At 39.0% G+C, this 13,926-nt stretch overlaps 1 protein-coding gene across 3 annotated transcripts in view; it reads left to right on the forward strand.

Annotated features, from left to right (window-relative positions):
- The window catches only part of pard3bb (par-3 family cell polarity regulator beta b), a 205,779-nt gene that overhangs the window by 36,349 nt on the left and 155,504 nt on the right, over positions 1 to 13,926 (forward strand). For all 3 annotated transcript variants that reach the window (XM_041950832.1, XM_041950834.1, XM_041950833.1), the window contains 2 exons: positions 6,327 to 6,480; positions 12,456 to 12,550. In XM_041950832.1, coding sequence (XP_041806766.1) covers positions 6,327 to 6,480; positions 12,456 to 12,550 — 249 coding nt within the window. The remainder of the gene's footprint in view (positions 1 to 6,326; positions 6,481 to 12,455; positions 12,551 to 13,926) is intronic.

Here is a 13,926-nt window from a genome sequence, read left to right on the forward strand (position 1 = left end):
AGTTTAGACAGAGTGGAGTTTAAATCATTGTACATGCTCCATAATGCACGGAGCCCTTGCTTTTCCATATAGCTTTTCTTATTTTTTTTTCATTTGAGCTTAGAGAGGCAGACAGGTATACAGGCAGATAATAACAAAGAAATTGAAGCAACTTGTCTTTTTCTTTCTTTGCTTGTCATGGGCAGAAAACTATTTTTTTGTTTACTTAGGAAGCACATGGATGGCACAGTAACAGCAAGGTGTGGAAGCTTCAAGGTGTACTTCAGATGTAGCTTCTGTTGTGTAGAGCTAGGTGGTGCTGTCAGTCTATCCACTGTCATTGTGTGTGTGTGTGTGTGTGTGTGTGTGTGTGTGTGTGTGTGTGTGTGTGTGTGTGTGCGAGCGTGTGTGTCACTGAGTGATCAAACCCAGTCTCTTTCTTATGAGGAACAGTTGCATCAGAGTATGAGCTTTGTGATTTTGAACCTGGAAGACGCATTTATTATCCTGAATTTAATGTCATATCCAGATCATTGCAGTTCATTAATAACATTCCTTTTTAATGAAAAAGCTACACAAAAAGCTGGAATAGCACAGTTGGCAGTAAATTAGCATATTTGCAGGGAGAAAAATAGAAAATTGTTATTTTAGTACACCATCATGCCTTCCCTCAATCCTCTAATGTATCACACCCAAAACCAATTGAGCCAGCCTATAAAATAATCTGCATAAGACAGCATGAGTGTGCACAGAACTACACACATGCACGCACGCACGCACGCACACATGCACACACACACACATACACATCCTGCACATGTGATGGAAAGGTACCATCACATGTGGCCACCTCACCCCTTCAGTTTATTGTGAAGGGTATTGTGATGGATTGATCATTCCTACGGATACTGCTGACTGCATAAGATGCCTAAGTCCGCACATGGACACACATACACACGCTTAAACATCATAGATTTTTTTTATGGTAAGTGGTCATGAGTGGAAATCAAAGCTCAATGGTGTACAGATAGCTTAAGTTTATTTAAAGACTGTTTTGTGTGTGTGAGGGAAAGAGTGTGTGTGTGCTTATTGTCTGTGAGCTGTGTATATGCTCATGCATTTGGTTGATGGTAGCATTTTATTGATCCACTCCAAACCAATCAATCAGACCCTAATCGACCCAATTATAAAGGGTATGATGTGGAAAAAGATGGCAATGTGTGTGTATGTCTGTGAACACTGTAATGCACTTAAATCCTGAAGTGCTATTAATCTACCTACCAATTTCATGTGCTCTTTTAATTTTAATAAAAGGAAAGGAACCAGCTCTGCACTTCTCCATCTGCTCTCCCCCCAACACAACACAACACAACACAAACAGACACACATACAAGCACCAACGCACACACACACACACAAACTTTCAGAGGCAATTCATAAATACAAGAAAGCAATTACATTTTTCCAGCCATAAAGAAAATAATGTAAAATAGCAGACTAACATATTCTTCCAATCAGACCCTGACTGCAACACGTTAGTGGTGGTTGACATCACGTCAATACAGGATAAACTGGATGGACAAATATTCTTGGATAAAGTCAATGCTCTTTGGTGGAGTTTGGATGGCCAACAAGCAGCTTTCACAAGTGTTGTTCACAGTGTTCTGCAGGCAAGTTTTGTGGTGAGCGAGCTAATAGCTAAAAAGCTGAAACCTTATTCAGAAGGAGGATTTATGAATGAGAGCCTTGTTGCTGCTGCGGAGATGCTAGCTTTGGACAAAGGATAATTGTTCCAAAGTGTCAGTTTGTCTGGAATAATTAATAGAGATAAATCACGACCTGGTGTGGAAACTTGCATAGCAATGATAGCAATCTGTGTGATTTGGCCTTCATGTTGGCCGTTACCAAGTAGCTCTCAGCCAGCCAGCATCTCAGCCCTCTGCTTTCAAAAGTGATATCATTTGAAGTGAAATTAAAACTGTGGCAAATGCAGCTGGATAGAGGAAACACTGCATATTCCAGGCTGACTCACCTAAACCTGGAAAACCAGCTGCGAGTTACATCATCATCATCATCATTACTACCATCTGCAATCAGATGCCTTGTCAAAAAGAAGTGGTTCCAGCAATCACAGAGGGGCTGGGCCACCCTGACACATTTGCTGTCCCCAATCCGTAGCCCATTTGATGTCTTCCAAGACAACCTAGACTAAAACATCGCTACTTGCAGCCTAAGTTGCAAACTGCAAGTTAAAAAGAATAGATTTTTGAAAGATGTGTAACTTTCAGATTTAACCCTATTTCACAAGCATTTGAGACTTAGAACTCAAAAACTGTACCAATGTGACACACATCTGTGTATTTGTGTCTGGGTGCAAGTGTTTGATTTTGCTTGTTAGGTCAGACCTTTCATTGACCAAAGATCTCAAGTCAGGCAGTCCAACAACACTCACACAAAGTTGCCTACCACTAGCCTCCTGTTGGCCTAGGTAACCAGTATACACCTCGTATTGACCACACAGTATCGATAAATATGTGGAGTAGAGAAAAGATTGTAAGAGAGCTTAGAAGTAACTTTAGGGGGGATTTTGCTCGCTGTATTATTTAATTTCTGGGTTTCTATGTTTGCTTTTAATTAAAGATTAGCTAAATCAATCTGTAATTGACAACCAAATGGGTTATGGACGTTTTTGTAATTTGGCAGAGCATAATAGCACTCAGTGAGCATAAGTCTCAAACTTTTTTTTAATTTGGGATCCACTGGTCTCTTTGTAATGCTAAAGAAAGTAAAACATCATGATAAATTTATTGTGTAGCATTTCATGTTAGTAGAGTGCCTGCTGTGAAATGTCCTTGAACTAGTCCACCCTTGCTACTTCTGGACTGCGCCCTCGCAGACTTCAGTTGTACGTACAGTGTTGTGTTCACAGTCATCATGTCAAGTCTGCTGAAAGACAGGTCTAAAAGCTCCAATAATAAAATGCATTTTGATTACCTCTATAGCCTACACTTCTATGTATTTCTGTATCTTGATGTAGTTGAATATTATTTTTGGCCTATGTGATTCAGATAAAGTTTAATGAAGTAATTATTTTATACATTCATGATAAGTTATTTTGTTTTTTTTGGTTGATAGTTGAAGACCTCCAGTGTCATGTCCGTATTATATTGGTAAAGTCTGGTGAAGTCTGCACCCCAAGTGGACTCTCTGGAGGTCTGCAGAAAGTCCGTTTGAGGCCCCTTGTGGACAGGATGAAATGTGGGTTTGGACAGCCCTCAGTACTTGCAGACTTCTGTGAAATGTGCCCCCAAAGTCTGCAATAGTGGTGAAGTCCATACATTTGGATTAAACCAAACTCAACTAGCTACAGTATTGCCATTGGTGGTTGAACGTGACCTCTGACCTCCCTAAAAGTAGGGGAGACGATTTTATGTTGTTTTTCACTTGAACTAAGAATCACAGTGAAATAACACAACAAACCACACTTCATATGGTTTGTGCCATAGTTAGTCATTTTTTATCTTCTTCTCAAACTCAAAGACAAAATGAAGCCTGATTCCTTACTCAGATGCGATTTGGTACTCAGGTATTCAAGCTCACTGATGGATAAAGGCATTACTACATGAAGTTGTCAGCAGCACGATCAAAGTAAAATGTGTGTTTTGACAGTAAGCTGGAACTGAAGAACAGAACAAAATCACATGCATGTTTGAGTCTGTCGAGGTTGTTGACAGGATAGCTGATGAGAAGGTTAAATGTTATATATATAAGAGCATAACTGAGACACACACCGGTAGCAGCACTCAGTTGCAAAACGATTAACTCATTACTTACTGAATGCTGAATAACATTTGGTGTCTACTGTACCTGGAAACAGCTTATAAACTTACACAAAATCATTCTTGAGGTCAGGAAAAACAGGGTTGTGGCAACAGGAACAGAGACAGAGTGGGCTGCATGTAACGTTTCAGTTTCCTGAAAGTGGACACATCATTGCACATTGTCACTTGACACACTGACACTCTCACACAATCTTAAGTTTCAGGTCTGCTTTTTGCTCTTACTTTCTGACATCTCAAAGGTTTTTACGGTACAGCACATCTGCTGGTCCCCCTTATTATTAACATTATTATTCTCTCTCAGCTTGTTTGTCACATTCCCAGTGGCCATTTCTCTCTTTTACTCTGTGCTTCGCTCTTTGCAGTCTCACCTTTCTGTCGCTCTCACCCCTCTCTACCTCTCATACTCAGGCTGCAGTGTCATTTTGTTTGGCAGGTCTTTGAATCCCCTGTCGAAGTAAACAGAGGCAAAGTCCTCCCCTCTCTCATCTGGCTGTCTTTCCTTTCTCTCCAAGTCTGCTTTTTAAGAGACTCAGCAAGACTTTGTTGAATTTGTCTCCCCATTTTTCTTCCTGTCATTCTTTCTGATGTTCTTTTTTAAGAATCTTTGCCTCCCCTCTGTCTGTGTGTCTGTGTGTGTGTGTGTGTGTGTGTGTGTGTGTGTGTGTGTGTGTGTGTGTGTTAGTCTTCTAATAGCTCTGCTCTTCCAAACAGACAGATTTATTGAATCTAAACAAGAATGTAAGCTATTTATATTAAATGTGTGTATTTTTTTCTCCTCCTCTATATGCCCCCTTTTCTTGTCTGCTTAAATTGCCATCCCTGCAGGTAGCTGCTGGACAATAGCTGTAAAAGGTTTGCACCAAACATGGACATAATGGAATCAGAAGTATATAAAGGAAAGGAATAGTGTTTTGTAAATCCAGCAGGATCATGGAAGATGCAAGATTAGTTTTACTACATTTACATGTGATTTCAGTCATGTATAGCTACAAAACATAAGAAAGGACACAGAGGTTTTTCCTTTCTGCATTTAGCTATTAATATTAAAAGACTGCGTGGCTCAAAAATGGTAAAAAGCTTGAACATTTGTGTAATTATCTGGCTTAACTGAATGTTTCAGTATCACTATGGAGCTTTTACATTTACATTTATTTTTTTCAAAGAGATGTACAAATGAGGCACCAACGAAGTCACATTAGATCAGGGTGAAGCCTTCAAGAATAATTCCTTCAACATTGAAAGACAGAGAGAGAGAGAGAAACGAGAGCCTAGTTTTTCAAAAAAACGTAGTGAAGAAACTTCAAGCGAAAAGCTGCTTTAATCATCAAGATGCCGTCACTGGATTTTTTATACCAGCACCTGTGTAAGCTTTAATGCTAAAGTGTTGGCATCACTTTGTGTTTCAGAATTACATTTTTGTTTGCTTAGTTATTTTTTGCTTTCTGTGCAGAGACAGCCAACTCACATCTGTGTGCGCAATAATGTGCATGCTTTTATATAGTTTGTGCCTGGTAGTAGCATGCATGTGTATGCTCATGTCTGTATATTGCACACTTGTGGGTTCCAGTGTAGCAGGAAGCCTCTGGCTTTACTGGTAAAGTCCCCTTTCTTTACTCTTGGCCACTATAGACACGAAAAAACACATACGTACGGATACACACACCCATGCACACACAGGTCTATTCAGCTTTTACGTGGAGGCCCCTAGAACACTGTGTTGACAGGCTCTGTGCTATGTTACGCTAAACGCAGACTCAGTGCAATACTCAATAGATAGGGATTCCACTATATAACACAGTTAGATCTAGCAGGGTGTCGCACACGTGCAAAGGGGAGACACGAATGGAGGCAGGTGTTCAGCAGTAGACACACACTCTGTCACAGGAATGCTGGGCTCCTTGGACGTCCTCTGTCGCGTCCTCATTCACAAGGTAACACAAAAACTGTGTGCAGGTAGAAACAAAGCAACACACAACTTTCTAAACACAGTTTTTTTTTTACTTCAAGAAACCTGACCAGGTGGGTGTATTATAGTTTTTCCCAGGATTGTCCTTTAGCTGCGTCTTTGTGCATTCTCCAACCGTAATTAAACACCTGTTTCTAACTGCTAGGTACTGCTCAAGTTTGAACATTTTTAAGTTTTGTAAGACATGTCTGTCTCTTTGTTGCACTGTTTAGGGTGGATCTGAATCTGGTGACATCTGTTAGAATTTTTTTCCTGTACTTCGTGTGCATTCATGTTTCCTCTAAGTTTTTCTTCGCATTGTACCTTGTAATGAAACTGAATGGGGCAAAGTGGTTTTCTTTCAGTGTAAGTGGAAAGCAAACATGGAATAGCAAATAGAAAACCTGGAGTGACTGTGGGTGGAGTTACTGTATCTAAGCATCTTTCAACAGAATTCCTGCTGTTCCACTTTGATCAAATTCATAATGGATGAAAATAACAGAAGAAGTAAAAAAAATAACAAGCTACATTCTGTATGTGTGTGTTTTTTATCTTTTCAGCTGATGGCGGTGTATGAGGAGCAGGAAGCCCAGCAGAGGGGTGTGGCTAACACAAGCCTAACCCCCAGCCCAGACCTCTACCAATCCGAGCTCTCTGTCTTCCAGCCAATTGCAGGAGGCGAGATTGAAGTCAATTCCTCAGCCCTTAAGTCCAGTGAGTAATTTTTCATTTATTTATTGAATATTTCTGTCCGTAGTGTTCAGCTCCCATCTTCGTCGACATGCCCACACCCCTAAAATCAAATGAACTCTTTATGTCTGCTCTTCTTCATTGCTACATGTTTAGCATATAGTTTACTTTTTAAATCTTTTAAAGTACTATTTAGTACGTTATGTTCATTCTCAGAAGATTTGTAAATACTTCAGAAAGTTTTTTGCAAGTGTACACATTAAGAATATATTTGCCCCGCCTTAGGCGTAGTGTAAGTTATATTCATCCCAGCCACAGGACAATGATCAAAGTTTTAATGTCGTAGCTCTCTGCTCTCTAAAGCAATGACCTTAACATTTGTCAAGTATTATGCATATGAAAACAAGCCGGCCTATGTTAACTCTTGCAGCCACAACCGCTCTGTGTCCCTGACAAAATACTACAAAATAAGTATTCCTAGTCCTTCCCCCACCTCTGACAAGGTAATGAAGAAGCAACATTGCTGGAGCTTTGACTGTTCACCCTCTCCATGCATCTTGCAATTAGGGGAAGAAATCCATACTTTGCCTCTGGGACTTTGGAATGCCAAGGTTTAGTAACACATGGTCTAACTGGTGTTTCAAATGACTCCCCCTGACTTTATGAAGTAAAAAAAAGTCTTTCGGGAAACCCATTTTAGGTGTAACCTCCTTAAATGGGTCAACATGTAACAGGTTCAATGGCGCTGAAATTTGAAGTAAGGTTGATTGCAGAGCCAAGTCGGTGAAGGACAGTAGTGAAGTCCTTACATACCCTTTTAAAGGGATGGATAGACAGCTAAAATGAGTAGTATGTAAGTGAAACATAAATGGAAAAATACATTTGACATAACGTAATGGCTTATTGGATACAGTATATTCTTAGTTTAAGAGCAGAGCCACATATGTTTTTTGGACAGGTGAAATGATGTTAACTTTGAATTACAGTTCAGATAAAGGTCAGGATGTGGTAGGCAGTCTCTGCAGGACAATGATAAAAACAAGATGAGGGCAGCTAAAATGTTGGCAGCGCTGTCTCTCAGATGCAGAATGAGATGGGCATAAAAGTGAATCAAATGAGGAGAAGCAGGAAAAAAAGAGAAGACAGGAAGTGTGTGTGTAATGTCAGGCGGCAGAAGGAACTCTGATGTTTGTGTCTGCTTACTGTTACCTGGACTAGACCTATCTGAATGATCTTTCTTTCTCTCTTTCCTGGTTTCTCTTTCTCTCCCTTCCTTCATCTCTTTCTGTCTTATTTCAAAGTCAAGTGGCTGTGCAGTCGAGGCCCCATAGATGTGTGAGAGGGCTTAGAGATGTCACAGTAACTTGTCCAAATTTAATTTTGCCTTAACATTACAAACCTTGTGGGTGAAGGATTGTGTGTGCCTATGGTTTGCCAAAACCTACGCATGACTTCCAGCTGCCTCCTGCTGCCAGCTAATCACAGATTCCACTTCCTTTAGTCATGAATTGTAGACTCTGTATCTGCTTTGTTGCACAGTCTGTGCCTTCCATCCAGTTGAGCGCCTGACATTTAAACATGATCTGTCAAGGTTGTTTTCAAAATGTCATTAATATGTCAAATGAAGTGTGGTAGTGCTCCTCCATCTAGTGTAAGTTGCATCTTTCATTATTTTCCATTGTTGTTTTTGATGATTGAAATTTCACAGTCAGCTTGAAGGATGTTAAGCAGTTTGCTGAGCTCAAGAACTCCCACGCTGAATCAAAAATCATAAGCACAATGTTGTACACTAGATTATTGCAGTGATATTCTTTTTCTCTTGCATTAGATCTAATTTCACAATGCCGTATATGTATCTTACAGCTAAAGTCTTGTCTTTTGTGTGTGTACTGCAGAGAGGAGAATTGTCTGACCTTCCGGAGCTGTGAAGGGGCCTTAGCTGTATGATCCAGACACTGTTAAGACAGGAAGTGTAGTCTGTTTCAGTATGGTCGCCTGTCAGCAGAGATTAGTAGTAATGTGTGACTGTCATGGCAGATTAGAGGTAACGGAGCGCTGGAGACTATCACTGTCAGAGTGAGAAGGCCAGACTTAGGCCTCTATCACTGTCTCATGTCTTACCTCTGACTCTACCACACTTTTTTCTCTCATTGTCTCTAAGTCTCTTTGTATGTCTCTTCCTCATTGTTTCTGCCACATTGTCTTTTTCTGTCTCTACACGTCTCTTGTCTTTTCTCATATTTTTTTCTACAGCACATTCCTTTATGTCAATTACCTTCGCCCCTTTCCATGTCTTGATTTTTTTTTTTTTTTTTACTTTTAAATTGACTTTTTTGATTTAGCTGTCTCTGTACTGCCAATTTTCTTTACTTGTCACTATTAGCCACCAGCTCTCATGATGTTTGACACTTTAAAACTCAAAAACAGAGGTGTAGTATCTTTTGTAAGCACCACTGCTCAAAATTAATTAAAAAAAGTGATTAGCAAGGATGCGTAATCAGCATTGGAATGGATAGGGAAGGCCTTGCCAGTGTTGTGAAGTGGTTTTTGGAGTGGTACACTTACCGTGACTCATGTAGCTGTTATCATGCCTAAAATTTGTAGCAGAATGAAACGGATGTAGAAATGTCAAGTGTCAAATACCGGTGGCATTATTTTGACTGAGTAAGAGGTAGGGCTTTTACACAGAAGACATTTTGACATGCCAGAGTGGGAAAATCACAGTTGTAAATAATAAAATGAATGATGGCTGAATTCCATTTAGCTGCTTCTCTTTTATGGTCCTGGTATTGTACATGCTGGCTCACTGTTACACTGTCATGGCTTGAATAGAGTGGAACCATTGTTAATATTATTAGTAACACTGTGCTTTTCCTACCTTTACTACAGCAATGCAATTATGTTTTATTTATTTACTTATAGAAGATACAGTTTTTACTGTCAGTAAAATTTTGTGAAAATAAGAACCAAGTATGTTGCAGCATTTGTTGTTTATTGAACACACAACACCCAAAAGTATCTGTGTAACTGGACTGTAATGTAGCCTTTAAATTCAGGAAAAGACAACATTTAAGATATTAGCTGATATTCTGATAACATGAATATAAGACAATATTCAGTCACATACCACAGGCACACATAGACACACAGAAGTCTATTTTATACAGTAATATTACTGCAGGGAAACAGTGGATCGTGGAGATTACTAGGTGATCCAAAATTTATATTGAATTCTGCCAGAACCAGTCTGGTAAAAACGTATTGATCTTTGAAAGCCTACAGGCATATGGACAGATTAGTAGCACTGTTTGTCCATAGATAGTAATTGGTATGTGTTTTAATGTACCGCTGGACATGGTCAGCATATACCCATTTTCACCAGATCATCTCTGGATTTGTGTCTTGACAGGTCTGCTTCTGTTTTAACAGGGAAGGTGTTGCTTTCTCTTTCCAATTGTTTCTGCTGTTTTTTTCTGTGTTTTGTCTTAATTTTTGTCGCACCTTGCAATTTGTACGTTTTTTCTTTGTATCTCACTGATGATTGTTTCCTGTGTTAGTCCCTTTATTTCTTTATCTGTCTCCTTCATCTGTTTCTCATTTCTGTCCTTTGTCTTCAATCTGTTTATCCCTCTTTCATTGCCTTTTTTTGAAGAGTTGAATTGATTAAGAGGTTTCATGTAATCCATACCCCCCAGCCAGTCTTAAGAGCACCGTGGGTCCATTTTGTGACAATCAATATTTGACCTTACAAATATCATTTGGCATGTGTTCTGAGTAGCCCACTCATTTAGAGCTTTCCTCCACTCTCACCACCACCTTTCTCATTTTATTCCCAGTGGAACTATAAAGGCTAACATGACAATGTCCTTAATGTGTATATGGATTGATGGGCCCTATGAATGGAGATGGTAGATTTGAGGATTGGCAGAGCACCACACAGATCATAATAATACCTCCAATAATAAATGTTATTTATTTTCAGAGCTTTCTGCTGTGTTTTCTCGGCATTTCACATTTCTTCAAGCTCCAGCAGCAGCACAGGCAGTAGTGCGGTGTGCCTCATCCATCAGCTTCCGTTAAATGATGATTTTATGCAGTGGGCTGGTGAGATGTGAAGAGGGAGACACGATCATATGTTACCTACATGCATACAGAAATCTGCAAATCAGCCGTTTATTGGCCATTTGGACGCGCAGACACCAGTGTGTTCACTGAAGGGATGTTAAAGGAAGGGATCGGCTTCTCGCAGACCTAATGAATACATGGAGCGGTGCACTGTCACATCTCCGAAAACAACATTTAGGAGAGAGCTCTCTGATGACCCTGCAACAGTGTGTAATCAACAGATATGGACACACACATGAATGTCTCAGACTGTGCTAGCTGATGCGTTTGGGCAATTAAAAGAAGTAGAAATTAAATCCCTTCAGGTTCATGTACATGGGGAATATTTTAGGTTTCATACTTTCTTGCCCGTTGTTTTAATTTATATTCCCCCATTGACCATCAGTCATAAGACTGTGTTATTCTTTTTAACAAGCTAAAAATGGTAGACGTACGTGAGTTTCCATGGAGTTGACATTGTGCCAAATATGGCATCTGTTCAACAAAACATGTTCTGCTGTATCTCATCATTGGCACAACGTGTTATATCTTTTGAAGAAAATAGCTCAAAAAAGTTTTTTAAAAATCTTCTAAATCTTATCAAAATTGTCTTAAGTTAAGTTCTTGATGCTGTAGCTGTGAAAAGCTTGGCTGTATAAAGTCTACTCCTTGCAGACACATTAACATTTGCATTTATTCAGTTTCTTTGTCTTTAATTTATCTTATGATAAGCAGCATTGCGTTTTCACAATAACAGCCTATTAGTTAATGCACCGAATGTGGGTATGATTCTTGTTTTTGTTTGAAAGTACCCTTTGACTTTGGACTGATGATGAGTGGAAATTCATTTTGTCAACTTCACAACATAAAAATATTCATCTCTCCTCTCTCTTTCTTCGTCATCATGCTTTGACACTTGTAAGGAAACGCACACAAACTCCTTTCAGTAGTGCAGCTTCGGGTCTGTATCTTGTCATCTAAAAGATTATTATTAGACATGAATTTTGCTGAACTGTGACTCCATCAAAATAGCATTAGCAATTTAACGGCTGTCGTGTGCGTGTACACTCGTACTGTGTATGCATTGGAGTACCAGCCAGTCTGGCTGTAGATTCTGAACCAGTGCAAATGCAAACTCTCTTTTTTCTCACCATTTTTGCATTTAGCTTTTCTGTTTGTCATATTTCTTGTATCCATTAAGAGTCTCATGGGAAGTAGTCACAGTGTGTCATGTTGGACTGACAGAGGGCCAGGTTCTTCTGGCTTTTAATGGAGGGAACCGGAAGGGAAAAGAGCACATCCTGAAGAAAATACAGAAGATTTATTGTGGAATAAAACCAGAAAATGATTTAAAACAAACATGAAATAACATTTTAGAATTGGGGATTATTGATTATTGTCGTTGTTGGTCAAGTTATTGTTCTGCTGCTAAAAGTGCTGTTTAGTTGGTGTTTTGTGGTATGTCATCAAAGTCCTCCCTCAGATACCTCCTGTAAACAATTAGAAAAAGTGGTTGATTAGAAAAAGTGGTTGATTTACAGGTTGTAGAACATCCACTTGAAACATTTTCACCAGCTATCCAGTGTATGCAGACGTGCTGTGTAAACACACATCTCTGCTTCTGCTTTAAGAAGTCTTTTTCAGTTTAACTTACCTACAAAACTATGTAAGGCTGTAGTGGAATGTGCATTATTCCATTATTATTATGCATTAGAATTTAAAAGCAGTGCACTGACTAATCTCAGTTTTGCAGTATGTTGTGGAGGTGGATTTTTCTTACAGAGTACACATTATTAAAGTGCCATTGATCCTTAGGTGTCCTCTCAAATCTTTAGGGTGGTCATTAATAGAATATGCATATATCAGATGTGTATGTGTCCTTGTGTTTTCTGCAGACACTCCCTTGTTGGTGAGAAGCAGTAGTGACTCAGCCCTTGGCCCACAGCCGACCGAGACTGAACCCTCTATCAATGGCGACCCCACCGTGATGGTAAGATCCTGATGCACCTAGAAAAAAAATAACACAAAGACACATACAGTTTGAAACACACTGTACACACATTGTACACACTAAACATACACACAGAGGAAATGGAGCACATACAAAAGTTTGCAGCATGTGAATGAGGACACATGATGATGATCATCAGTACTGAATCATTTCTAAAAGTAGAAAAATGGAAAATAGACCATAAAAGATTTGGTTTTAATTCTGTTTCCCCATTTAATTTTTTTGACTACTTCTTATCCCACTTGCAACAGATTGGCCTTGCCTAAGAACAGCCATGTCTGACATTTCGTGGATCCCTCAGAGGAGGATTCTTCATGATTTTTGTGACCAACTCAGCTTTTGTCAAGTACCAGTGTTGGGTCAAAATTTCCACTTGGGCAGGAAAACCAGTAGTAGAGTATAATTGCAGCATTTACTGAGCATGTTCATTTTCCCTAGAAAGAAAACGCTGATCCATAAACTTTCCTCTAGTGTCATCAAGAGACTCTTAATGTGAGAAACATATGTCTCAATACTTGTTAAGGCTGAAATCGCAAAATGGTCAAGTGCATTATCCAAATCACAAAAGCTGCAGTTTTTTTGATAAAGGTAAAATGTGTGACAAAAAAGCATGATAAGGAAGTATCGTAGTGCTGCAGAGATACCCTGGCCTACAAATCCTGTTCTCCAGGTGTAAGAAAACATGTTTGTTTGGTACAGATCAAAACAAATGTCACATCATCATGATTTCAATAGTTTTTTCAGGGAAAATGAAAATTGTACTACAAAAATAATTATTCCCACTAATTGCGAATCATATTGCAATTGAAATATTTATAAAAATAATCACACTATTATTTGTTTATTTCTTGATTCGACCATATCGTGCAGCCCTTCTACCCAGTGTAGTGCATTTCCATTAACATTAATCAAACAATACTTTTTAGAAGTGCAAAAGGAAAATGGATTTGTGTCATGACATTTCTTTTATCAAGTCTTACCGTTTCCATTGTGTGACATTCATATAGGTTCATTAGCTTTTGTAAGATTGATTGATTAATTGATTTTGTATAATGAATCCTCATGAACCCATTGAGCTTTCCTCTGTGCTGCCGTAATCTTGTAAGCAGATCACCATAAAAATTGCGAAGCGCATTAATACTCACAAGGGGATCAATACTTTGATTTTAATGACCCCATGACCTCTCTTCTTGTCGGATTCCCAATATACCACTGCTGGTAATGCTCAGAACGTAGCAAATTTTTGATGTAGTCTTTTATGCTTAATGTTTTACTACACTAAGAAGTGTGGTTCGGTTTACTACTCTCTTTTATTATGTATATTTCATATTTATATTCATATTATATTCATATTG

The sequence above is a fragment of the Chelmon rostratus genome, chromosome 13 (genome assembly GCF_017976325.1).
Source record: "Chelmon rostratus isolate fCheRos1 chromosome 13, fCheRos1.pri, whole genome shotgun sequence".
NCBI lineage: Eukaryota > Metazoa > Chordata > Actinopteri > Chaetodontiformes > Chaetodontidae > Chelmon > Chelmon rostratus.